Genomic DNA, 25,301 nt, shown 5'->3' on the forward strand with positions numbered 1-25,301 from the left:
AAGAGACAAAGAGAATAACCCATTACTTTCACATTTTAGGCAAAGTTTAGAGGCAATTAGAGGGAGCATGGTTCAAGGCCACATAAAGTACAGTTTTGATGAGAACTGAAAGGGTCCATTCCAATGTTCAGCCTCTCCCTATGCACATCAGACGGAGGTCAAGACCCTAATAAGGAGGAACACCAAAGAATCCCCTGGGGGCTGGGACACTCCATGAGCATCTCCTGACCACAAAGCCATTTCTGGGCCCAGAGGAGAGGAAAGGCTTGCTTTTACAATCTCCATCCCTGATGGTGAGTCTTTTCTCCTCATCCAGACTCTGGGTTCTGCCTGGCCTCCCCCTCTGTCCAACCGACCATAACTGGAAAGTAAGGAGCCACTTGTGCAGCTCTTCCTCTGGCTTTTTTAAGCCCTTGGGGTGAAGTGCCTGACTCCCAGAATGCCTCCCTGCCATCTGGATCTCCCTGTCCCTGCCGCTCTACTACTTTGCCCTGGCTTGGGTGACCCAATTCTGGTGGCCATTGAGTCCACTCTGCCAACAGCCCAGGAGGCTCTGTCAATCTGAGATGGAGCCATCAACTCCGTCCCTTCCTGCAACTGACATGCCTGGGCCAGGCCCCAGAAACACAGACTGTCGGCTCCGGGGCTTTTTGGCAGCCCAGCTCCGACCTTTGTTTTAACAAGGAATAGGAGGGAGAATTTGAACCCTGTGGCTGTCTGCACTTTCAAACATTTAAACAGAGTCTGTCCACCTGCTTGGTACTTTGTGTTCTCTGGTGAGTCCCTCAGCCCCACCTCTTCTATTATAAAACAGCAGCAACAATTCTGGGGTGGGGGGAGGAGCCTGCTCTTGCCGGACTCTGGGAGTCCTCAGTCCTCAAAGGGAAGGACAGGGTGAAAAGAGGTCCTGTTTATAAGAATCACTCCCACTGGCTACAAGATCCATTTGCATTTAGAGGAAGTGTCTTCCCAGCCAAGAGTCTAGTTTCCTTTCCATACCAGTAATAGCCCTTCTCGCTGCTTTCCAACCATATCACTGATGTGGGGCGAGCAGGGAAAGACGATGGGAGGAAAGCGGGTAGAAGTGATGGTGGTAACAATGGCCCGATTTGGCAAACAAGCCCAAAGCTTGTTTCCAAATGAAGGGAGTGAGGGGACACTAAAACGATCCAGGGAAACATCTATCATTTCCTTTCTCCGCAGACAGCTGTTAGAACCACTGCCATGCTGGTCACTGGGGCTCTCTGCCCTAAGGGCTCTCCCATCCTCCCATCCTTCATCCAGCGTCCTACAGCGTCTTGTCTGACTTCCAAGAAGATCAGAGCACAAAGCGCGTCAGGGAAGTCTGCAAGGCTGGGTTCCTCCCTGAAGACCACGTCCTGTCACTACCACCCTGTGCACCTCTGGAAGGGGCGAGTTGTCCCGGCCTCCACACACTACTGGCGAGACAAGGACTGTCTCTGCAGGACATGCAGCTCATGGGAGTAACACGGTGGGTGCACTGGAAAAGCCTCCAGACACTCCAGGTTGAGAGCTGGGGGGAAAAAAACACAGGGGGCTCCCTCTCTCTAGGAGCACTCTATAGGCAGGGAGCTACAGAACGATGATCCCTTCGAGAGGGACCCTCAGAAAGAGAGGCAGCTCCTTGATGCTCCACAGGGCATTCTGGAACTTTGTGGTTGTTATTTAAAAAAAAGGATTTACAGCCATTCAGAGAGCCCAGCTCAGCACCCATAGCAGCTTGGCTGCTGCAACCTCTCTTCACAAAGATGGCAAGCCTGGGAGTCTGGGGCCGCCCATGCAAAGTTCTCAGGGCTGTCCCTGCTCAGCACACACCACGGAGAGCGTCGAAGGGAACCCAAGCAGGAGTTTCTGCAGCAGCCCCGGTAACCACGGCCTCTAAGAAGGCTCAGCCCGCAATGTCCGAAGAGCATCAGATCTCTCCTCCTCTACACAGGAGTCACCTCTGGAACCTGGGAACGGATTCTACTTGCCAACACTGCCCCCAGGAGGATGAGAAAAGGGCTGCCCAGTCCATGGCTTTCCGAAGGGCAGAGGCATAACCAGGGCCCCAGGGCCCCAGAAGGAGCAGGCAAGGACTTACACCAGAGTTCATAGTAGTAGTTGCAGCACTGAGACTGCCCACAGCAGTGTCCAGTGTCACAGATGTAGCTCTGGTTGTTGGTGCCCACACAGGTTTCCTTATCCTAAAAAGGAAAAAAAAAATAGCATTTTAAATGATGGCCTTTTAAACACCACATCTCTCGCCCTGACCAGTGTGGCTCAGTTGGTTGGGCATCTTTCTGCAAAAAGAAAGGTCGCCGGTTCGATTCCCAGTCAGGGCACAGGCCTGAGTTGCGGGTTTGGTCCCAGTCAGGGCAGGTACAAGAGGCAACCGATCCATGTTTCTCTCACGTGGGTGTTGCTCTTCCTCACTTTCTCTCCCCCTTCCCCTCTCTCTAAAAATAAATAAGTAAGATCTTTTAAAAAAATACCACTTTTCTTCTCATTCCCCTCTTTCTGGTCATCTGCCACCCTTCACCAAAATGGTTTAGACCAATGTTTATTCCATTAAGAAAAAAAACCATTAGATCAAGCAGACTTAAGGGGGGAAACGGTCACTAAAGGGAGGAGAGGGTTCAGCACACAGAGCTGACTGGTAAGGAGCAGAGTTCTCCTCAGACAAGGCTGTGTCACCTCTTTTTTATATCCAAGCAGAAACACTCGATGTTCTCGTGTTATTTAAACTCAGCGGGTAACAAGGTGATGCTGCTCCTGTAATTAGCAGCGGTTTCAAATAAGAGCAGCTTTTCCGTGAAAGTTCCTGGAATAATTAATGCAGTATGTATTCTAGGATTAGGTCCGGCTTCTTGTTAGTCATCCCACCCTCCTTCAAGACACACGATCTCCAAGGTTAATTATCGTATGATTCAAAGGACAGCTAAAAACCACTGCTACTAAAATTCTTCGCTTTTAAGGGGTGACCTGCTCAAGGGACCTAGTCCAATATCGAGCCGCTAGATTATGCTTTGCTTATCGAATGATGTCCTAATAATCTTGGCTGGATCTGGGATTCACACTGTCCCTCGTCAGGGGCCGCTACAGAAAGGGCACTGCTGAGTGACAAATCCAGCAGTTTGCCAGATTCTACTCCCAGCGCTGGGGAATGGGGATGGAGGTGAAAAAGGATGTTTTATATTTCACACTGAAAAGTACCCCACCAGCCAACCTGAACTTCAGCCCAACATGTTCCCTGGACCATCATGTGTATGATGAGACCCAGAGGTGACCTGTTCTACTGGCTTTCAACTTTCTTTATTCTGAAGAAGTAACACATGCAATTCCTGGGCACTGCTTTGTGCCAAGCACTGGGCTGGGTGCGAGGGATATTCAGAGATAAGTGGGTAAGACAGCGCCCCTATGCTCAAGAAGTTCAGCGTTAAGAAGGGAAAAAACCCTGCTCAGCAAAGAAACGAAAACCACAGAAGAGTATTTGCTGCCACTCAGGCTGACCCAGCCCACAGCGCACATCCGGGTGGATGCCTGCCAGTGGAAACTGAAGTCACATGGTCGGCTCCTCCTCTCCCTGGCTTCACTAGGCTGTCTACTTGGCCAAGGGTATAAACAAGGCATGCCAGTGACTGTCCACAGGGCCAGAGGCCGGGGAGCCATAGTACAGGCACCAGGAGCCGCAGAGAGAGGAGAAGAAGGGCTAAAAACCAGACCCCTGGCTCAGTGCAGGTTTCCACCACACATCCTCAGGTGTTTCCTGGTCTTGAAAGGGTCTTACACGCTAGCTTAAAGGGGTTTACGAAGAAGGAAACGTGGGAAATGCATTTTAAACTCTTGACAATGAGCGTTTCACAATACCGCAAACAACCCTTCCTCTCTCTGCCTTCCTGTGTCTGCCGATGCAGAATGCAAACACCTAAGTGGGGGGCTGTCCAGTGGGCCATCTGCTGCAAGGCCTGGAGCCCATGGAGAAAGCAGACCTGTGCTCACTTCTGCTAGGACCCACACTCTCTGACTTCAGGGTAAAACGCTGCTTTCATTAGGACATCAAAAGTTTCTCCTGAGCCCTGGCAGGTGTGGCTCAGTTGGTAGGAACCTTGTCTGTACAATGAAAAGTCACTGGTTCAATTCCCTGAAGGTAGTGGGTTCAATTTCTGCTCGGGGCACATATGGAGGGTAACTGACGTTTTTCTCCCTCCTCACCCCTCCACTCCCCCTCCCTCTAAAAATCAATCAATCAATACAATTAAAAAAAAAAAAAAAAGAATCCAGTGATACTTCTGCCTCGGGAAACTTCACCAGATGAGGTCCAGGCTCTGCACACACAGCAGCCACCTGGTCCTCAGCGAGGTGTGGAATGGAACGTGTTTGAAATCTAAACAAGTGGCATCCTCATGACCTACTGGTGTCAGCTTTTCTCTTGGCTCTTCCATCCTCCGAGGAGGAAGCTTGGTATAAACAGGACCCCGCTTCTCTTTCCCAGGGAGAGCAGAGCTGTAGTAGCACCCTTTAATCTAGAGTTCTTTGAACACTTTTTAACCAGTATATCTTATCCCCTGTTCTCCCTCTGGCCCCAGATAGAGCCCCCAGCTGCCTGTGATAGTCTTGACTATGAAAACTGTCATTTTTCTGCTGCAGGAGAAAGGAAAGAAGATGGGGAGTTAAAAATTTACGTATATAAATGGGCTCACAGACCTTTAGCAAATTAAAAAATGAAGACTGGGGTAGTGAGTTGCAAGTGTCACGAAGAACACCAGGGAAGGGGTTCAGGCACCTTGGTTTTGGTCCCAGCTCTGCCACAACAGAGGCACATAACTTGGGGTAAATTACTCTGTGGCCCTAAGACTAGTTAAGATGCTCTCTAATGTCCCTTTCAACCCAAAAGGCTTTATTATCCTACCCACCACCCATTCCCTCTGACAAAAAAGCTCCTGAAATCTTTGTCTCCTCTCAAAGTGACAGCAAAGGCCCTGGCCAGTGTGGCTCAGTGGCTTGGGTGTCGTCCCACAAAGTGAAAGGTTGCTGGTTTGATTCCAAGTCAGGGCACATGCCTGGGTTGCAGGTTCAGGCCCTGGTCCGGGAAGCACACAAGAGACAACCCATGATGTTTCCCTCCCTCTCTTCCTCCCTTCCCCTCTTAAAACAAAACAAAAAGAAAAAGAAAAGGAAAAAAACCCACCAACAACAAAGTGTGGGCAAAGGACACAGGTGTGCGAATGCTGCTTGGTGCCTGCCCCCCGCCCCCGCCCCATGAAGAGGAGCATACCAGTGGAACACCCAGCAGACTCTCACAGACCTCCACAACCACCTCGTGGCTCCAGATCCACCATGAGGCAGAAGTGATTACGAGTCAGTCAAATCCAGGTTTAAAGCCCAGTTTATTAACTTGTTAAGCCCACAATGCTTAAATAACTGTGTGAGCGCTTGGGAAGTTACTCAACTTCTCTGAGCTCTTAATATCAATAGTATCTTTTTGTGAGCCATTACTGCCAGGATGAAAGACCATTCAAACCGCACTTCGAATTCATTTAGAACTCTTTCAGAATAGCAAAGTTCACTGGCAATGTGGGCGGCTCCAGACACAAAGAACAGAAAAAGGAATCGGAAAGAATGCAATGGAAAGTTCAAATATGGAAAATTCTCAGCACCCTCTGTGATTACTCTTTGCTTTTCTTCCAAGCATATTCAAGCACTTCACATAGATTATGTTGTTCAGGCCAGCTCTTGAGGAGTGACCAGTAAATATCTGCCCCAACCCTTCCTCCAGAGGGGAAGCGGAGAATGAACTGCACTCCCCCTTCCGGCAGGAGCTCTCTCTCCTTGTCCTCCTCCCCAACCCGCCATGGGCACAGACCTGGGCAATGAAAGGTTTGCTTAACGAAACAAGGGCAATGCGACCCGCACGAAGGCAGAGCACCTGGGGTGAACAATACAGCTAATGTACACTGAGCACTTGCTGCGTGCTGGGCACTGTTCCAAACGCTTTATGTGTACTCCTTTATCTAAGCTTGAAAGCAACCTTATGAAATGGGTATTATCAGCGAACTGAGGCCAAGAGGGGCTAAGTGATTTGCCTAAGGTCGCAGAGCTGGGACTAGTTTGTCTGACTTCAGAGCCTGAGCTTCTAACTACTGTTAAGCTAGAGCCTCCTTGGTTAAAGTTATACTTCTTCCGTTGCTTTTCCCACCTCAGTTGCTTAACTAAATCCAATAAAAGCCCCAAACCAAATAAAGTCAGCATTTTGTCTTTGATGGAAAGATAAGGGCCCTGCCTCCTGGGGCTCTCAGACTCTGAGAATGGGATTCTCCTCCTCCTCCTCCTCTGCAGCAAGGAGGGGCAGCATGTGTGGGACTCCTCCCTTCTTTGCTCATATTTTCCATACTGATTTACTGAAGGGCAGAATGGGTTTCCTCCCAGTGTGGAACACAGGGCCTACGTTCCTTCCTTCAACATTTATTGAGTGCCCTGCACCAGCACTGAACCAGATGTGGCAAACACAATGGGAAAATGGCTAAAAGAAGGTCACCACCACTGTCCTTGAGCAGCTTGCAGTCTAAAGAAAAAAGATAATGCAATCACACAGATAAAACTGCAACCAGGAGGGAAAAATACAGTGAGAGCTTACAACAGATAAGACTAGGGGCCAGTCTGGAAGGTCCAGAGTGGTTTCTGGGAGGAAGGTAAGTTGGAACTGAGATGGTCGGGATGGTTAGGAAGTGAGCGACTAGGGAAGAGGGACAGGAAGACCATTCCAGGCCGAGGAAATAAAACAAGCAAAGCCCTTTAGCTAAGGGTGGTTGAGGAAGTAGGTAGGAAAGTTAGGTAAACGGGGACCAGACTATGCAGGGAGCTGACAAGATCAGATTTGCCTTTTAAAGACACCTTCCTCCTGGTAGTTTTCAGGTGCACAAAACTCCATGCCAGGAGGGTAAAACTGTACACAAGTGAACTTTCTGCAAATAACATGTGCTCTTATGCCAAGGTCTTTTACCTCAGGGAGGACCATGGTGATGACCGCTAGGGTCCTCGTGTGTTGTAAGCATGTGCTTTCAAGCCCTGGTGCCACAGTGACTGGCTCCAACATACGGGACACCTCTGGTCACCAAACAAAATGCACGGACACAGAAAAGCAAGAATGACCAACACGGGCCTGGAAAGAACACTTTTCACAATGGAAAAGGAGGAACAACAACAGTATGCCTTTTGCACACATGCAAAAAATTATCGCATCTTTTTGGTGGCAGCATATTTGCGGGACTAACAACATTTTCCTTAAGAGTTTCCAGGTGTTATAGTAGCTATTCTTAGCTGAGCCACAGTAAAGGTCAACTTAATCAGCACAAGAACTTCCAAAGTGCCAGCACAAAAGGAGGCACCGGGCAGTAATAGTCGTCCAGGCATGGTTTTAATTTGCCAGTTTCTGGGGCTGGAAAGCTCTGCTAGCAGCTGGCAACAGCATCTTCATGTCCTTAGTAAAACACTGAAGTTTTAAAGTTTCAAAGTAAAAAACTAGGAATATTAAAATATTTCACAGGATGCCAACTAACTACTTTGGCTGCTGGGCAAAAATGAATTTGAAGCACCACCTTTGTCTGGCATTCCTTATGGGGCAAAGAAACAGTTTCCAATGGAAGCATCCAATTCCACACATCAACATATATCCTCCTTCCCCATGTGCCAGGCCCTGTGCTGGATGCTACAGCTACAGCCATGAGCGTGAGATTCTGGGAGAAGAGATCCTGCCTCTGGCAATACGGCTGGGTAGGTAACTTAAAAATTCTTCCGTCAAAACCCACAGAAATACTAGATATATAGGAATATTCGTTTAATTATACAGCAGAGCTTGCAAGAAAGCGAGGAGGATCCCCAGGGGCCAAAAATGTTGTGGGCAACTAGAAAGTACACTGGTAAATGAAGGCAAGCCTTTCCAGTGCCCTGGGAACAGCTGCCCTGGAAAGGGGCTGTTTGTTGCTCGTGGGCCCACCTGAAACTGGGAGTTGGAACTGAGCACCAATACAAAGTGAGGATCCTCAAAGAGAGAGCGAGCGAGCAGACTGGAGGAAATAGCCCATTGGCAAACAGTGACAAAAAGCTCTGAACTGAGAACAAAAAAGTATTTCCTCTAATAATCTGTAACCATAGGCCTTTCCGCAAGCTAATTTGAGACTTGAATTGTACCTCTACATGGTCTGAGAATCCCCAACCCAAAAATTTAACCAAAAAAAGTGGCCTTAGGCTGGCAGTAACTCTGTGATACCTGGCAGAAGAAATGTAAAACTCTGATAAGACCTACCCTCAATCAGGGCAGGAATAGGGGTGCGTCTTATAGCCCGAATATGGCTTACCTGGCTCGCGGGGGGGAGGGGGCAACGGTGGAGCGGGTTTCCCCCGCTATTTTCCTTCTCTAAAACCTAGGTATATCTTATGATCCTGTGCATCTTATAGTCCGAAAAATACGGTAGTTACTGAAATGAAAAACTAAACAGACGGGAGCTTAGACTCAGGCAAAGAACGAATTAGGAAATGGAAAAGAGATCTGAGAAAATTACCGAACAAAGGGCTTCTACCATTTAAGAGAAAACATAGAAATGGCAAATGAGAAATAAAAGGCTCAAGAAAGAAAGGAGAATGGAGGAGAGGTAATATTTAAAGAGATAATTTAAGAATTTCCATGGGGAAGGGGAGGGAGGAGAATGGGGGGAAAAGGTACAGGGAATAAGAAGCATAATTGTTAGGCACAAAACAGACAGGGGGAGGTTAAGAATAATGTAGGAAATAGAGAAGCCAAAGAACTTATGTGTACAACCCATGGACATGAACTAAGGGAGGGGAAGGTTGGAGGGAGGGGAAGGTTGGAGGGGGGAGTGCAGAGTGGAGGGGACAACGGGGAAAAAACAATGGGATAACTGTAACAACATAATAAATAAAATATACTTAAAAATAAAATTTTATTTTAAATTAAAAAAGAAAAAAATTCCCAGAACTGATTAAAGATACGGAATTTTCAAACAATAATAAACTCACACCTGGGCACACTGTTTGAAACCAGAGAACTACACAAAGACAAAAAGACTGTAAGTACATTCTGGTGAAGACAACAGAAAATTTCACTTGTTAAAGTGAAATTAGAATTTAAAATAGTAATAAGCTTCATAAGTATAATAAAACAGAATAATAGGACAAAGGGCCTTCGAGGGCACAGTCAGGAAAGGCTTCCCTGAGAAGGGCACATCGGAGAGGAGCCCTGAATCCTGAGAAGAAGCCAGTGTAAGCTGACCCCCGGGACCAGGGCTCCAGGCACGCCAAGCGCATGAAGAACATCAGTGCTGGTAAGAGCCTGGTGCGCTGAAGGGAAAGAAAGAAGACGGAAGAGGCTGAGCGCATGAAATCGCAGGAAGAGTGGTGTGTGAAGGAAGAGCTGAGAATTCAGCAGAAGCCAGACCTCAAGTGCTTTGTACAACATTTAAAATAATATCCAAAGTACCTGTTTGTAATTTCACTGTTGGCTAAGGTAGCTAGGTTCTCCCTAGCTCATGGCGATTTGAATAAATTTCAAAGTATTTTTGCAACTCTCATACCTACTTTTCAATTTGAGCCCCTTCTTTTTTTTTTTTTTATTTTTTGCCCCCCACTACTCAAGTTGTGGCTGCTAGTGCAGAGTAAGCAACAAAATCAACTTTCCTTCCATTTTTGAATCAGGAATGGCTTTTCAGAAAGTAGACCAAATTCTAGCACTATCTGATTTTGGTAATGCTCTGTAACCAAAGGACAACAAAGTCTTCATCAACAAGACCGACTGGAAATGACTACATGAGAAAAGGTAGTTAGAAACTTAAACTGAGAATCAACTATTTTTTGTTCTATCCTAGACAGAATCTTTGATTTCTGAAAATGCAGCACTTGCAAGTCCTTAGAAAAAGACTTGGTGGTGGTCATAAAAAACGTTCTTTAGAGTTTTGTGGATTTGCCTCTATTTTACACTAAGAAAGTTACACTCACGTTTGCCCTAATTCTGGTTTTAAGGCTGTCTGAAGAAAGGCTGAGGAAAATAAGAATCGTTCAGGAGCGTACATTCTGCACTGAGTGGAAGGAAGTTATGGAGGAGCTGGGGAGGAGGGGGAAGCAAGCTCTGGCAGAGGGATGATTCAGCGAGGAGTCTGGCCTACCTTAGTCTCATCTCCCTCTCTTTGAGGGTAGGGATTGTTATGTGTTTTTGCCTCGATCACAATATATACTGCACATGACAATGACGCCTAGCCTTTGGGGTGAAGGGCAGGCCATTGCTAGTAAGGTAACCAGTCTGCTTTGTATGAACTGGGACATTAGGAATGGACTTTTATGCTGTTTGGTGGAGTTGAGTAATGTCCCAAAAGGCCTTAGCTGAGGGGCAGGCTGCCCTACGCAAACCAGTAAATCTCATCTGACAAGGTTCAGCCTCATCCCCAACATCTGACACTGTGCCCTTAGGGCCCCTAGACTTCAGCTTCCTGGGCTCAGGAACACCCCGTCCCCCATCCCCTAGTTGGAAAGTGCCTTTAAGGATAAAGCCAAAGACTGGAGGGAGTTACTGACAGACTTGAGAGAAGCCTAGAACCAATGGGGCAGCCGCTGCTCCAAGATTTGGCTAAGATGTATGATGCTGAAGGGGAGTCCCAGGGGCCCCGGATGTGGTGGGGACAGGGGTGTTCTCACTTCAACCTGTGAGGGCCTTCTGGAACAATCCTATCCGTCTTCCCATAGAGAACGACACTCTGCAAGTGTCCGAGGAAGGGTGGCGCCATGAATCCGAACTAAATAGGTCCTCTCACACATAAGCGAGTCTGCCCCAAACCAGCAATGGACACAGACAACACATGCAACAGAACAGAGATGTGGTGTTTCCCGTGGGCCCCACATCACCTGGGGTGTCAGTTCAGATGTAGCTTGAGAGCCTCTGGGGGCGGAGACTGAGGATTTGCCTTTTAGAACACAGCCCACTGATTATGTTCACATACATTCAAGTTTGAGAACCATAGCCCTAGATTTCCAATAAATGTAAAATATACACAGTTCTTGCCCCCTAAAAGTGGAATAGTCTGACTATTCTTTTTCTAGAATCCCCAACACATCCCAACAGTTACCCGCCCCCTGAGTAGCCACTTAGAATCAAGACACATTAAATTATTTCTAATCTTTCTGCCTCGGGACAAACACAACTTTTTATATTAATTTTCTTTATTTATTGATTTTTAGACAGAGGAATGGGGTGAGAGAGAAAGAGAAACAACAATTCCTTGTTCCACTCACCCATGCACCCATTGGTTAATTCTTGAATGTGCCCTGACTGGGGATTGAACCCACAACCTTGGCGTATCAGGACAACTGTCCAATCAACTGAGCTACTTGACCAGGACCCATAATTTTCCTTTTAAAGTAACATAGCAGTTGGGTATACTCCTATCCTCACCAGCACCGCTGCTGCCCAAGCTGCATTGCAACTGGATCCTCATTAAATGGCCTCCAAACAGAGCAGCCAGCAAAGAAATTAAAATCCATTTCCTGTGTTGCTATTAGGAACCTGAATAACAAACTCAGATAAAGCCCCTTGACCCTGGTAGGAAAATCCCACAACAGAGACTAGAAGTTGCAACATACCCCATGGTTTTATTAAAGGCTACTCGTCAGCATACAAGTGCAAGCAGGCCTGTGGGGTCAGACTGCCTGCAGCAGGATGGGATATTGGGTTAACGGGCCAGTCTTCCACCTCACCCCCCATCCCCTGCCCCCCAACACTTAGAAGGAAAAGCAATCCTGGTTTTGAGGTATCCTCTGACCCCCGGCAGTCCAGAGCTGGTGCAGAGAGCAGAGACACACACCAGCAGGGAGCAGGTGCCTCTCTGGCTGGGCAGGAGGGCACTTCAGCTGGCTGCCACGTGTCCATAGTTAGTCCTATGACGGCAGGTCCTTTCCTTCCCATGCAGTATGACTGGCTTTCCTGCCTGAAAGCAGGGATCACGCACTGGGGGCCCTCGGGACACAACGGCCTGCTAATCAGTTCTCTACCCACATGGGTCCTTTTTTCAATTTGTTAAGAAATGGAATTGTCAACATTTTAAGATGAGAACAATTCATACAGAAATTCAGATTTCCAGCTTCTCTTGAAAATTCAAGACCCACATGTTGGGGCCTGAGGGCCAAATCAGTCAGGGTCACAGATGTCCATGAGTTCTGACTGCATCATGGCCTCCCCACAGTCCCCGCTGTCCAATACCCCATCTGCTTGACTCAGCACGTCCCTGCCTGGCCCCTGTGGGCATCTGGTTAACTTCTCTTGCTCTCAGGTTCTGTCACAGACCGTTCACCCCTTACCTTGAGGTTCAGACATTCCGCAGAGGCCTGAATACAAACAGCAGACATCTGAATTCGCTACACTGAGGCCCAAGAAACACCTTCCCCAGGACGTGTATAACAGGGACCTGCACAGAGAGAAGGGCCCTCTTTCCTGCATGTGGGAGACACCTCTGCTGAATCAGGAAAACCTCCTGCCACCACACTCAAGAGATGTGGGACAACCAAGTTCTGCCTGGTGACTGTGCTTTCAAGCACTTGGCCAGGCTTTTCTACGTTGCCAATGTGCTTTACAAGGGATTCGCCAGGTTCATTCGACAGTGGAGCGCACACATGGGGTTCCGGGGACACAGTCCTTCCTCATTTTAAGCAAAATTCTAAATTTAACCCCATTTTGGTCAGCAGTTCTCTCCCCCCACAGCTTTGTTGGGAGCCAAAGAAAAAATGACGGAGTCTGCCTGGAGTGTCCATGTGTCCATGCGTCCATCTCCCAAGCACACCTACCCTAGCAAAGGAGCAGACACGCTAACCCTTCAGAAAGTACTGATGCTAGAGGCTGAGGGTCAAGTACCTCCAGGGGCTAGTCCTGTCCCTGTGCCTCAGCTACGAGGCAGAAGGTGGGATCCTCCAAGGGTTAGGCCAAGGCTGTGGCGTGGTGACGGGACTTCACATGACCACCGCGAGACCTACCCATGGCTCTCTGGCCATGACAGGTTTATAGTAACTCAGCATAATCTGAGCCCGGCCTGTAAATCTGGAACCTCACCCAGAGACGGGGGAGTGATCGCATCTTCTGCTGTTGTTGGCAGCCTGCCTCCTCACCACGCTCCAGAGCCACACCCAGAGGAGTGGGAGGTCACAGGTACCCACAGCACTGCCTTGTGGGTAACCAGGGATTTCCAAACCCTTGCTGAAAACCACATGATATGCCAGGCGGTATTTGACACCGTGAACGACACCATGTGTTTCCCAGCTCAGTGGAAGCTCCTGAGAGGAGCGTGTTAAGCAAGAGAACCAAACAACAATAAATACCCTGGCCTCCCTGATGCAGTGCCCGAGGGACCAATGTCTTTTATGCAACACAAGCCCAGCAAACACTTAGCCACTCTCAGGAAGGTCATTGTGCCATACTCCAGCCACTCTCCCAGCCTGCCCCCTTCTCTCCTGAAAAGCATGCAGCTTTCTACCACTGCCCCGCCTCTCCCTTTCAGTTAAAAGAGCAAGATAGTCAAGCCAGTCACCTAAGATTGAATCGCTATTTCCAGAAACCAGCAACAGAGGCCTCTGGTGAGGTCCAGGGTTCGAGCCCAGTTGAGCCCCACCCAGAGAAGCAAGGCCAGAGAGGGGCACAGAAATTTCCAAGCCGTCAACCTGCAGGGCTGTTCCACCTGCAAATGAGCACAGAGCCAAGAAGGCCTGGGCATAGAGTTAAGAAACAAGGATCTGGCTGGTAGGGAATTAGGGCAGGAAGAGAAATGTTATAGCCCAGTTTTTTAAGTAGTCCAAAATCATCCTGTTTTTCTGGACTAAAATTTACCTCTTCAAGGGAAAGGGGTGGGAGGGGGTGGGTCAAACTCAAGGGATATCACTGGAGGAAGTGAATGTTTTCTTTGGCTGTGTCCTGGATAAAAGTTTCAAAATCATCAGACAGAGTCTTCCTTTCTACTATATTATTGTCCAGTCCCCTGGTTTCTCTTTGCTTTGGTAACAGGAATGTGATGAAAAACAAGCCACATTCCTCTAAAAAAGCCCCTTCTTGCAACAGAGATGGCTGGGGTTTAAAAATACACCTGAAAAGGCTTCAGTAACAGCCTCCCTTCCTCGCCTTTAGGGGACAGTAGGAAACGGAGGTGCTTGGTGGTGCTGTCACTTACAAGATTTTTACCAATCAGTTCCGAGAAGGGTTTTGGCTCCAACCTCAGGTAGTACAAACAACAAGTGTCACCTTGGGCTGTGCTACACCGTGTACAGCCACTACTTCCCTTCCAAGCAGGGTCTTGCCCAATCTGTCCTGAACCTGGGAGAGAGAGGCTAAGCACACACAGGAGGGTACTGATGACTAGGAGTCAACACCTGGTCCTCTGCTGACCGCAGGGCACGCAGGGCGAAGGCCTGGCGGCGGATGCTGGTGCAGGTACCACACCAGGACCTGCACGAGCGGGACAACACTGGGAAGACCTAGTCCCATTACCTGTGTGATCCTGAAGAGGTGACACCTTGAGTTTCAGTTTCCTCACAGCAGAAAGGAGCTAATACCACCCACCTCATGGGTGGCTATCTGGATGAAATAATAAAAGTATCATGGAAATGTCAGTTAATTGCAGCAGTGCTGGGAGGTAAATAAGAGGCTGGCAGATCCCCCCTTCCCTCTGCCTAGCTGGCTCCCACCCTGCAGCCTTTGGCTGGCTCTCACCACTGCATCTCAGTGTTGTCCCTGCAAGACCCTCAGAGCTCCGCCCATGCCCAGGGAGCGAATGGGGTTCAAAATGCTGGCCGCTCTGACAATCAACCTCAGGCCAATCAAGGGGCTGTAGGTACCAGTGTCACCTTGTCAGAGTGCAAACAACCCCTTAGGCCAGGAGTTGGTCCCTCTTAGATGTCCCGACCCATGGCAAATTCTAACGTGGCAAGGGCACGTCGCCTGAGAGGGTGCCACACCCACCCCGGTTCTGTTGGAGCCTACTCATTGCCAGTATCAGGGATAAAATATCTCACTTTATTGGTGTGGACAACTGGGGGCACAGGGAAAGGCAATACTCCAAGGTACAAGTTATATAAATTATTTCCTGCCTTCCATCGACTAGAATTTATCATCAACTGGTCCCTCCACACCTACAGTGAGTGCCATGCATAAGTGAGACCGCTGGACTGTGGAAAGGGCCACCTGCAGAGAGCCATCTCTTCACTCCTCTGAACCTCAGCACTCTGCTCCACTCTCCCATCACTCAGCAGCGCCACCTGCCGAATGTCCAGTTTCCTGCATACTCGTTCTACTTCCCCTACCTGACTGTAAACCCTTTGGGGGCAGGGACCGAGCTTATACCTCTGTATGCACATGCTTTGAATAGAATAAAAGCAAAATACTTTTCCGATACAGAATGTTGATCATAAGAATCCTCCAGCCTTACAAAAATCAATGCCTTCTGAATCAAACAGGAAAACGAATTCATGCAAATCAGCAGACTAAGAACATTCTATTACAATCTTATGCCCCAGAAATCAGTCACCCATCTGTTAGGTATACATGATAAATTCTCTCTTAACCAGAAAACTCATTTTCTGGTCTTGCCAAATAATAAAAGAACAACACATCCTCAATGGTGTGTTTTATCTAAAATTTGGTACAGGGTGCCATTCCCCAAAAGTTTGGCAGGCGATGCTCTTCCAAACCTCAGCTCCTCTTAAGCACAATGGCCATTCTTCAGTGAACACTGCATTAGTTCTTCCAGAGCTGGTTAAGAAGCTCCCTGGAAGGAAGCAACAGGCCTCTCTCCCTTTACACAGACTGAGTTCATGCCACAGAGGAGACCGAAGAGCCCTAACGCTTTCCTCCTCTGTGACATAAGGGACACCAATACTTGGTGAGCCAAGTTCTTTAACACCAAGACTCACAAGAGGACAGTTTCCTTTCTCAACCACAGGAGAAAACAAAAACACTCCCAACCTGATCTGTCTAGAATGCTCTTTCCCCAGCTCGTGTGTCTGGTAAACTCCTACTCATCCTTCAAGATTCAGATCAGGTATCACCTACTCAGGAAAGCCTTCCAAGGCGCGGCCCCTCCTCCAACCTGATGTACATGCTTTCCCACCCACTGCTCTCATAGTCCCTGGGGATTCCTCAGTCAGTCTCAGCACACTGTCCTGTAATTATTTCCTCGCTACTAAAGGGTGGGAGGTGAGGGGGCGTCTCTCAAAGTGTAACCAGAAACTACCAGGGTCAGAACCACCTGGGGAACTTCACAGAAATGCACATTCCTGGATCCCCACCCCAGACCTACTGAATCTGCATTTTAATAAGCCCAACTCACAGGCATTTGTTATGCATGTTGAGAAGCAGAGTGTGAGCTTCCAGGATGTAAGGACTGTGCGCTAGTTTGTCTTCCCGTCCTTTGTACCTGGACCCCATTGAGTTCAAAATCTCCGTGCAGTGGCATTCTTTGGTAAATGCTGCACGCCCGAGAGTCTTCACAGATCAAAACGCAAATGTGCACCCAGGGAAGAGCAGTGTCTTATCTGGTCCTCGGGCTACCCAGAAACAACCGTCAGGAAAGGTGCCCCAACTGGAACACCACATTGATCCTACTCCACTCTCTCAGACACTGGGCAAAGCAGTCTAGCAAGTGAGAAAAATCTTCAACAAACCTTCAGGCTTTCAAATCAGAAAAACAGGGCTTAAGTCCGGGCAGGGTAGGTAAGTTACTCAGAGCGTGGTCCTGATACACCCAGGTTGCGGGGTGGTCGGGGCACAAACAGGAATCAACCAATGAATGCATGGATGGGTGCAGCAAGTCTATGTTTCTCTCCCTTTGTCTTCCTCTCTTTCTAAAGTCAATTAAAAAAAATTTTTTTAAAGAGGAAATTCTCCTTAAAATCAAAAGGACCCTTCTAGAAGATTTCTATTAAAAATAAATAAGTAAAACAAAACAAAACAACACAAGGTTTGTTTTTAAAAAACAAACTTCAACTACCATTTCCCTAACTTGCCGAACAACTTTGGGCCAATGGCTTAACTTCTGTAAGCATCAGATGCACTTCTGTAGAAACAGAATCACACTATCACAAAAGACAAGGTTGAGAGTTATATGGATTAAAAGGAAAAAAATATTAAAAAGTACATACATATTATATGATAAAGACTAATTGCATATATAGCTTATGCCATTTTTAAGAAACAGAATTATCACCAAGCAATCTTTAGAAGGCTAGCTTTTACAGAGGTCGTCCAATAAAGAACAGTTACACTGTCGGACACACAAATGACAGAAATATAACAAATTATGTAACCAAAATACTCAAGGTTTTTATAGACAAGGCTCGAATCACAGAAGCCTGGGCAGAAAGGACCTTCAAGAGGTCCTCTAGTTCAGCCTTCTACCAGAAACCTGTTCAGAAACAAGAGCTAAAGATTCACCTGCTGCTGATCCTGAGACGCTCCCCACAGCAACCAACCACTGCAACCTCACACTTAGCGAGTGGATGTCCCCTTCTTGCCCCCAATACATAAGATTAATAGTATATTAGTACAGACCTGGCTGTGTGCCTCCATGGACTGAGTGCCAGTCTGAGAACCAAAGGGTCACCAGTTCGATTCCCAGTCAGGGCACATGACTGGGTTGTGGGCCAGGTCCCCAATAGGGGGCGCAAGAGAGGCAACCACACACTGATGTTTCTCTCCCTGTCTCCCTCCCTTCCCCTCATTAAAAAATAAATAAATAAAATCTTTAAAAAAATAGTGTATTAGTTCAGCAAGCCACAGCCTCCCAAATATGCCAGCGCACAATGGTAGACACCCAATGACTGGTGCGAGAGCTCCTGTCTATCACACCCTCCACCTCTGTAAAGAAATCCATCCTCTAGAGCTTCTACCTTCCAGCACTCCCGTCCTGTATCCTTTAGGAATGAGTAGATAAAAATAAGTTACGTTGCTGCCCTGGTCGGGTGGCTCAGTTGGTTAGAGCATCGTCCCAATATGCCAAGGTTGCAGGGTCGACCCTGGGTCAGGGCACATGCAAGAACCAACCAATAAATGCGTAAGTGGAACAACAAATCTCTCTCTCTGTCTCTCTCAAATCAATAAATAAAAATTTTTGAAAAAGTTATGTCTTTAACTAAATGTCTACTCTCAGCCAGCCAAGGTGCTACTGTTTTAAACAAATATTTTGTGAAATGCTCCCAGTAACTCTCTGAGTCAGTTTTACTGTTCGATCTCAGAGATGAGGTTCAGAGCAGGCAGGCAGTCTGCTGGGAACCCAGAGCAGTCAGGACGGGGACACAGGTCTCTCTGGCTCGGCAGCCCTGCTCTTCCCTCTGTACCAGGCACCTCCCCACCAGCTGGCAGAACACGGGAACCCTCATCCAGCCCATTTCCAACACCGCTCAGCAGCCTCACCCAGGCTCATTCTGCCTATAGGTTAAAATGACAGTCATGGGGGACAGAAGAGATGCTCAAATGGGAACCCCCTCTCTGCCTATCAGCTACATCAAAGGAACACCGAAGTTCAACAGGAGCAGTAATGGAATGTGTAGAGCTTTTCAAACAAGCTGACTTTTAAACAAAAATTTTAGGCAAACCAAAGGAGATCTGCTCACCCAGCACTTTTCTGAGTGAGATCCGACAAGCAGTCTTTAGCAGGGACTCTAACTAAGGCTTCTGGTCCTATCTTTTCTGTGGCTTTTCCTCACCCAGGAACAGGCAACAGAGTGTGTCCCTCCCCACCCCCTCTTACAGCCGACGACGGTTACAGTTACGCTTACGCATTCGGATACAGACATGCCTTTCAGACCAAGGCGGGGGTGGGGGTGGCCAACTCTCAGAAGCCCTGGAACAAATAGTTGGCAACAGCTGTGTTCGCAGCAGCAGACAGCAGTTGGTCCCTCGCTACTGTTTTCTCCTCCTACTCTAGGTTATCGGCTACAACGCAGTGCCCCCCTACTTCCAACAGTGGCTCCCAAAGCAATCAAGTCTGATGGTTTTGAAAAACGGTCAGGAAGGCCAAAAGGTGGTCCATCCCACCACCCCCATCCCTCTGCAGTGTCCAGGATGTCCCCGAGGCTCACAGCCCTGACCACATTCTTAAAAGGAGAAAACCTTTGGGAGCCCTTCCCTTTTAAAGATATTCCCCTCTCACCACTCAGAAATCTCTGGAACTGTGAAGAAATCTCTGCTAACTAGCCAAATCAAAATGGAGAAGGAATAAAAGGCGTTTTAATTAAGAATCCCATTCTACTGCCTCTCCCCCTCCCCCACCTCAACCTCTCAACTGTTTTCTCCATGAAGCTCTGGAACCGGTCTTAAGGTATCTAATCAGAATGGACAGCCCCAAAGAGACTCAGGGACGTCGAAGAGCCACTAGCAAACAAGAAGGGAAGACTGGAAATTTCTGTATGGGAGCTGGCCTACTATAACTGTGAGACATTTTCTAAAAGGTTCCCTCCACACCAAGCAGCAGTACCATAAACAAGCTCCCACCCCTCTTCCCTTCCCAACCCTGACCCACGCACAACCAGTTTATTACCTGTCTAAGACCCAAAAGGAAAGGCATCCTGCAACAGCATCGTCCACACTAATGTTAGCAACAAACGGCTTTTAAAAGTTAAGGTCTTGGAAGGAGCATTTCCCCTGGCGGGCCTGCGTGCTCCGCGGTCCCAGTTAAGCAGCTTTCCTGAGCAAAGCAGAGAAAGTAAACAGAGTCCTGGGACCAAGCAGGCACTCTCTCCTCTCCTCGCTGCTCCCCCCGCCTGGCTCCGACCCACCCCCACCTTCTCGTGACATATCTCAGACGCAGCAAACCCGAAGCTGTCTGCCAAGAGGGAAATGACATCAGTTCAAGCACAGCGGAGAAAGCTCCAGACAGCTGCTGTGGAACTGAGGAGGATGTGCTGCAAACCCACAATGGCCAGCCCTGGACCCACCTAGAGCTGGAGCCTGCAGTGGAGGACAGAGGCAGCAGCCCCCACTCCCATCAGCTCCCTCGGGCTCTGAGCGGATTTGGGCGCACATAAACCTGAAGCTGGAAAGAGCCACATTTCTCTGAATAAGGGTTGGACACTACGACCCCTGAGGTATTGTTTCTCCTTCTTGGGAAAAGAAAACCCAAGTTTCACGGAACCACCCCCCATCCCCCACAGTCAGTGCTTTAAGGCCGACTGTCCCAACTTTCTCCAGGGATTGAGGCAATTCGCAGAGGGCGTGGAGAGGCACCTCTTCCCCAGCTAAGGTAGGACATGCTACCTTGGATGCTGACCTCTCGGGCCCTCGCTTCAACAGGAGAGTTTATATTTCATAAACAAACTGCGCGAGTACAGGTGCCAACATCTTTCTTCACTTGTCTTACAAAAGGTACAACAAGTCCCACCACAGCCTCCAAGTTGCCAGTGAAGCAGATCATCTATATTTAAACCAACTCTCTAGCTTCTTAAAAGTTCACTACCTTAGCTTTGTCGTGCCTTCTTCTCTAAGCTCAGTTTATGGAGAAAATGGCTGGCAGCAAGCTTTGCACAGAAAGCAAAGGCCCCGCGGTTGGTGCCCTGATCTGATTTTTCCTAGTCAGTGGTGTAAGCCAGCTCTCATCTGGCCACCATTCCCTAGGCAGCAGGTCACAGCAGCTCTCCCCAACCTGGAATCCTCTACCGAAGGAAACACTAGCAAAGGACAAAAGGCCTGTGTCTGAATCTGGACGTGCAACGATGACTGTCCTGGAGGAGAACAATCTTCAGGGGAACTTTATAAATCCAAAGTTTCCTTCTACTAACTTTGTAAGCTGCTAATTAGAGGTGTATTTTCCATGACTCCAAGCAAGTATATCTCATCTTATTTTCTGCAACAATCTTCCTCCAGTGATATGTATCAAAGGCCTCTGTGGGAGTGGCACGGTGGTGCTGGGCATACCCCAGGTAAATCAGAAAGGACTCTTGCAAATTAGTATCTATCACCCCCACCTAGGTCAATAAATTAGCAGTACACAACACTTACAGCAGGGTGAGTTGCCAAAAGTACTTTTCAATCATTAGTGAATCCAGCCAAACACAATGTGCTCGCTGCAGGTCTCCCACTGACGGTCAAGGTCACACTGACTTTCCTGACAAGGAAATGAATAAGCCAAGCCAGCTGAGCCATTTCCTTGAGGCTCATGGAAAGAATGAATCCCAGTCTCACCGCTACTGAGAAGAGAGGAGGGGAGATGTATAGAGAGAAGCAGCTTCTGCTGCTGAAGGTGTTTGGGGCCTAAGGAGCAGTTCTTCAGCCTATTTTATTCTCAAGACACAGTCATACGGTCTCCGGGGCTGTCCAAGCTTTTCATATCTCTGGTCCACACAGGAAGAAGAGTTGTCTTAGGCCACACATTAAGTACATGGCAACACATAATCACAAAAAAATCTCATAATGTTTTAAACAAATTTACGATTTTGTGTTGGACTGCATTCATAGCTGTCCTGGACCACATGCGGCCCGCGGGCCACGGGTTGGACACCCCTGGTCTATCCCACGCCTTGCTGCAGTCCTCAGCCACAGGCCAAGCTGCCAGACAGGCAGTCCTGGACTTCGAGGCACAGCCACCCAGGGAAGAACCTACTTGCTTGCTTGCTTTTTTCTTCTTTCTTTCTTCCTTTCTTTCTTCTAAATGGATTGATTTTATAGAGAGAGGAAGGAGGGGGAGAGAAAGAGACATGTCGATTTTTGCTGTCCCACTTAATAATGCATTCATTGCTTGATTCTTGTGTGCGCCCTGCCCAGGGATTGGACCCAAAACCTTGGAGCGTCGGGACGCCCCTCTAACCAACTGAGCTACCCAACTAGGGCCCGAAAAAGCTGTTTTCAATGCCTTCCTTTCATTTCCTCAGTCCCCCTGCAGCAGCCGACCACCATGAAACACGTGCACCATTATTAAGTCTGACAGCCAAAGGGCCTCCAAAGCCACTCGTGGGCAGCTGTGATCTGGGCGGGGTGCACTTGCAGTGCTCCAGAAACAGGGCCAGGGCGTACGCACACCTACTCATTTGTCCCACGCCTACTCACCGCCCACAGGTGCCGAACACTGGGGATACCACCGTGCGCAAAATACCCAAGAACCCTTGCTCTGATGGACCATGGAAACACTCCCCATTTCTAAACAATACGTATCATCAGTGATCTCTGAATAAGTGGAACTGCAACAAAATTACTAGAAATCCAAATATAACTTTGTAAAAGTTCAATCTAAATGATTGAAATCGCATCATAGACTTCCCAATTTTCCCCTAATGAATCATCCTTTCATGGATGCTACTCAAGACAGTGTTTCTTCCAATCAGCACTCTTCCACTTTTTCTCCTTACAAGATGACATATTCCTGTTTGCAAGGCAACGCTGAACCCAAAGCATTCACCTAGCACAACATCACACACTCTAACAGAGTGACTGCTGACAACGGCTTCTTCTCACTCATCTGCTTCTCCTTGCCCCAGCCCACTGCTGACCAGCCCTCATTGAGTACTGAGATTTTTTTTTTTTGGGGGGGGGGGTTGAGGGGAAAAAGAGTCTGAATTGACAAATGCAGGCATTCCCAGGAAAGTGACTTCATTTTTTGCTGTGCCCTGCAAATATCACCACAACCCAGTGACAAACCAGTCAGCTTTGGGATTTCAGAGGCAAGATAAGATGATCATTAGCAGTTTCTGCTAGTCTGAAAAAAAGGGTTCTTTTAAGCGGTCCAGGCTCATACACTGTGAACCAAAGCTAAGTCAAATAAATCCTTTATCACATGATTATAGTCATCTGCCTGACGATGCTGAAATTAAATTCGATGATGAATCGAACAATTAAAAAAAAATGGAAACAGTACACTGAACCATAATTAGGCAGGATTAATTGTCAAAGTGCTTATGGCCTCAAGTAGTGTCTGAGACATCTTTCTCCTGCTTCAGCAGCCCCTCCCCAGTTCAGAAAATCCCCGAAGACGGCAATGCTGAAACCCTTTATATTCTGATCAACTTATTATTTAAGAAGACATACTGCCAAAAAAAAAAAAAAAAAGACACACTGCGACATGTTCATGGCCAGTGGTGTTCATTCTTCCACTGTAGTTGATTTAAGAATTTTTTTGGCAACATTGTTCTAGGCAGCCTATGTATTTATAGTTTTTAAATTCTGGGACAGAGATGGGGAAAGATAGCTATTTGTTCAGCTCTAACCTGGTGACCTGTTCCCACACCCAAGTAGGTCACCTGGCAGGCTGAAGGAGGCTAGGGGAGAGGGCCAGGAGATTCTTCGTTTTAAAGACAAGGAATCTGAAGAAAGAATTTTATCAGAACAGGACAGCAACTTCCAGGCTTCTGGGGTATGAGGTAATCTCCAGACCTTGGGCCACTTATTTCCAGGAGCTTTGAGTACAGACTGTAAGGTAGACACAGAACATCTAAGATAAGAGACCTTTTACATTTCTCTCAGGTTGGGCACGGGCACACTTAAAAGCAGTAGAGCTCTGACAAAAATGAGATGTGAATACTAACTCCAGCCCCAAAGCAAGGTGAACGCCACAATAACAAAAGCCAACCAGAGCATCTTCATGTCGTGAACGTGGGGTTGGACGTCAGTAAAAGAACCCTGAAGTAATTATTCTGGCGAATGCCATGGGAAGAATTCCAAACTCAGAACAAAGATGTTCAGAACTGTGCCAAGTAGAAATGCTAAGGCTCGCTTAGCTGCTGGAAGCCAAGAATACTAGCTTATCTGTGTCCTGGGGCTGGACAAAGGCAGGCGTTGAGCAGGCCTGCCGAGGCAAGAGGGCAAGAAAACACACGGCTCCTAGTTTCGGAGCAGGACGAGGAGCTCTACAAGTCACGGGGGTTACTTCTTCTATCTCCACAGTCTCCAAAAAAACCTGTGGATGCTTTCCTACTATTCAGTCTTCCCAAAAGGAAGGCTGGGCACATAGTTCTTAAATGTAGTATGTAATCCTTGGTAAACGTCAAATGATCTCTTTTGGAGAAAAAGGACCCTCATATTGATAGCTGACACTGAACAGATGAAACATGAGCTTCAGGGAAGTTAAGTAACACATGCAAGGGACCACACCTAGTAGGCAGTGGCACCAACGTCTGACCCAGGCCTGTTTTGTTCCGAAACATCTCAAACACACATGAAGATAATGTCTTGATATTGTAATTGTCACTTTCTCCTCTTTTGTGACCTGATAGTCACAGTCATATCCAGCCATCCAGGATATACCATGGGAATGAGAAGGATGGACTACTGGACAAATTAGTCTTACCCCGGAGGATTTATGTACTTAATTACCAGTTAGGGAGAAAAGACAGCAGCCACAGACACAGACATAGGTGCTTCATAATAAATGTTGGGAAGGAGCAAAGACAGCAAGTCCAAGAAGGGCTTGAGCAAGGAGAGCTGCGAGAGACAGAAGAGCCAAAGAAAGTTTTAGTAAGAGAACGAACAGCTCACTTGGCTAGAGCATCGTCCTGATACACCACGGTTGTGGCTGACTCCTGGTCAGCGCACATACAAGCACAGCCAAGAATACATACATAAGTGGGACAACAAACCGATGTCTCTCTTTCTCTCTCCCTAAAGTCAATTTTTAAAGAGAGAGAGAGAGAGAGGGAGAGAGATGAGTACTAAAACAACATATATGGTTTGGATGGGAAGACGAATACACTAGGCAGGGCCAATCATGACCCAAGCCACAGAAACAAGGACACACACGGCATCCGAAAAGGGCAGAAGATGGCCCTGGCTGGTGTGGCTCAGTGGATTGAGTGCTGGCCTGTGAACCAAAGAGTCGCTGGTTCGATTCCCAGTCAGGGCACATGCCTGGGTCGTGGGTCAGGTCCCTAGCAGGAAGCATGTGAGAGGTAACCACAGATGATGTTTCTCTTTCTCTCTCCTTCCCTTCTCCTCTCTCTAAAAATAAATAAATAGAATATTAAAAAAAAAAACAAAGAAAAGAAAGGCAAAAGATGAAGCGAAGGTCAGCTGGAAGTAGAAATGCAGCGGTCCTACACGCGGGTGTCAGTATTTACTGAGTAAGTACCTCTAACCAGCACATTTTTTTCTTTCTAATGACGACAGTATTGCCACAAATATCAAGGACAGGAATTTCTAGTTTACTAAGTATCTCAGGCTCTCTTTTTGCTTGTTTAATTATATCTACTACTAAAATATGGTAAATCTTGGAGCTGATTTTTGTTCCAGTCTCAGGGGTGGGACAGGGAGAGGGAAGATACCCGTGTCAATGGTGCAGCTTCAG

General features: G+C 47.6%; 1 protein-coding gene across 2 annotated transcripts in view; it reads right to left on the reverse strand.

Moving 5' to 3' along the window:
* WBP1L (WW domain binding protein 1 like) overlaps positions 1 to 25,301 on the reverse strand; it is a 53,609-nt gene that overhangs the window by 12,348 nt on the left and 15,960 nt on the right. Inside the window, exons 1-2 of one of the 2 annotated variants that reach the window (XM_024555677.3) lie at positions 19,575 to 19,770; positions 2,105 to 2,207 (exon numbers count right to left, since the gene is read on the reverse strand). In XM_024555677.3, the coding sequence (XP_024411445.1) occupies positions 2,105 to 2,207; positions 19,575 to 19,601 (130 nt within the window). In that variant the 5' untranslated portion in view covers positions 19,602 to 19,770. Of the gene's footprint in view, positions 1 to 2,104; positions 2,208 to 19,574; positions 19,771 to 25,301 lie in introns of those variants that run through there. The other variant, XM_053923303.2, reaches the window with a different exon arrangement.

Source organism: Desmodus rotundus, chromosome 4 (genome assembly GCF_022682495.2).
Source record: "Desmodus rotundus isolate HL8 chromosome 4, HLdesRot8A.1, whole genome shotgun sequence".
NCBI classification, from domain to species: domain Eukaryota; kingdom Metazoa; phylum Chordata; class Mammalia; order Chiroptera; family Phyllostomidae; genus Desmodus; species Desmodus rotundus.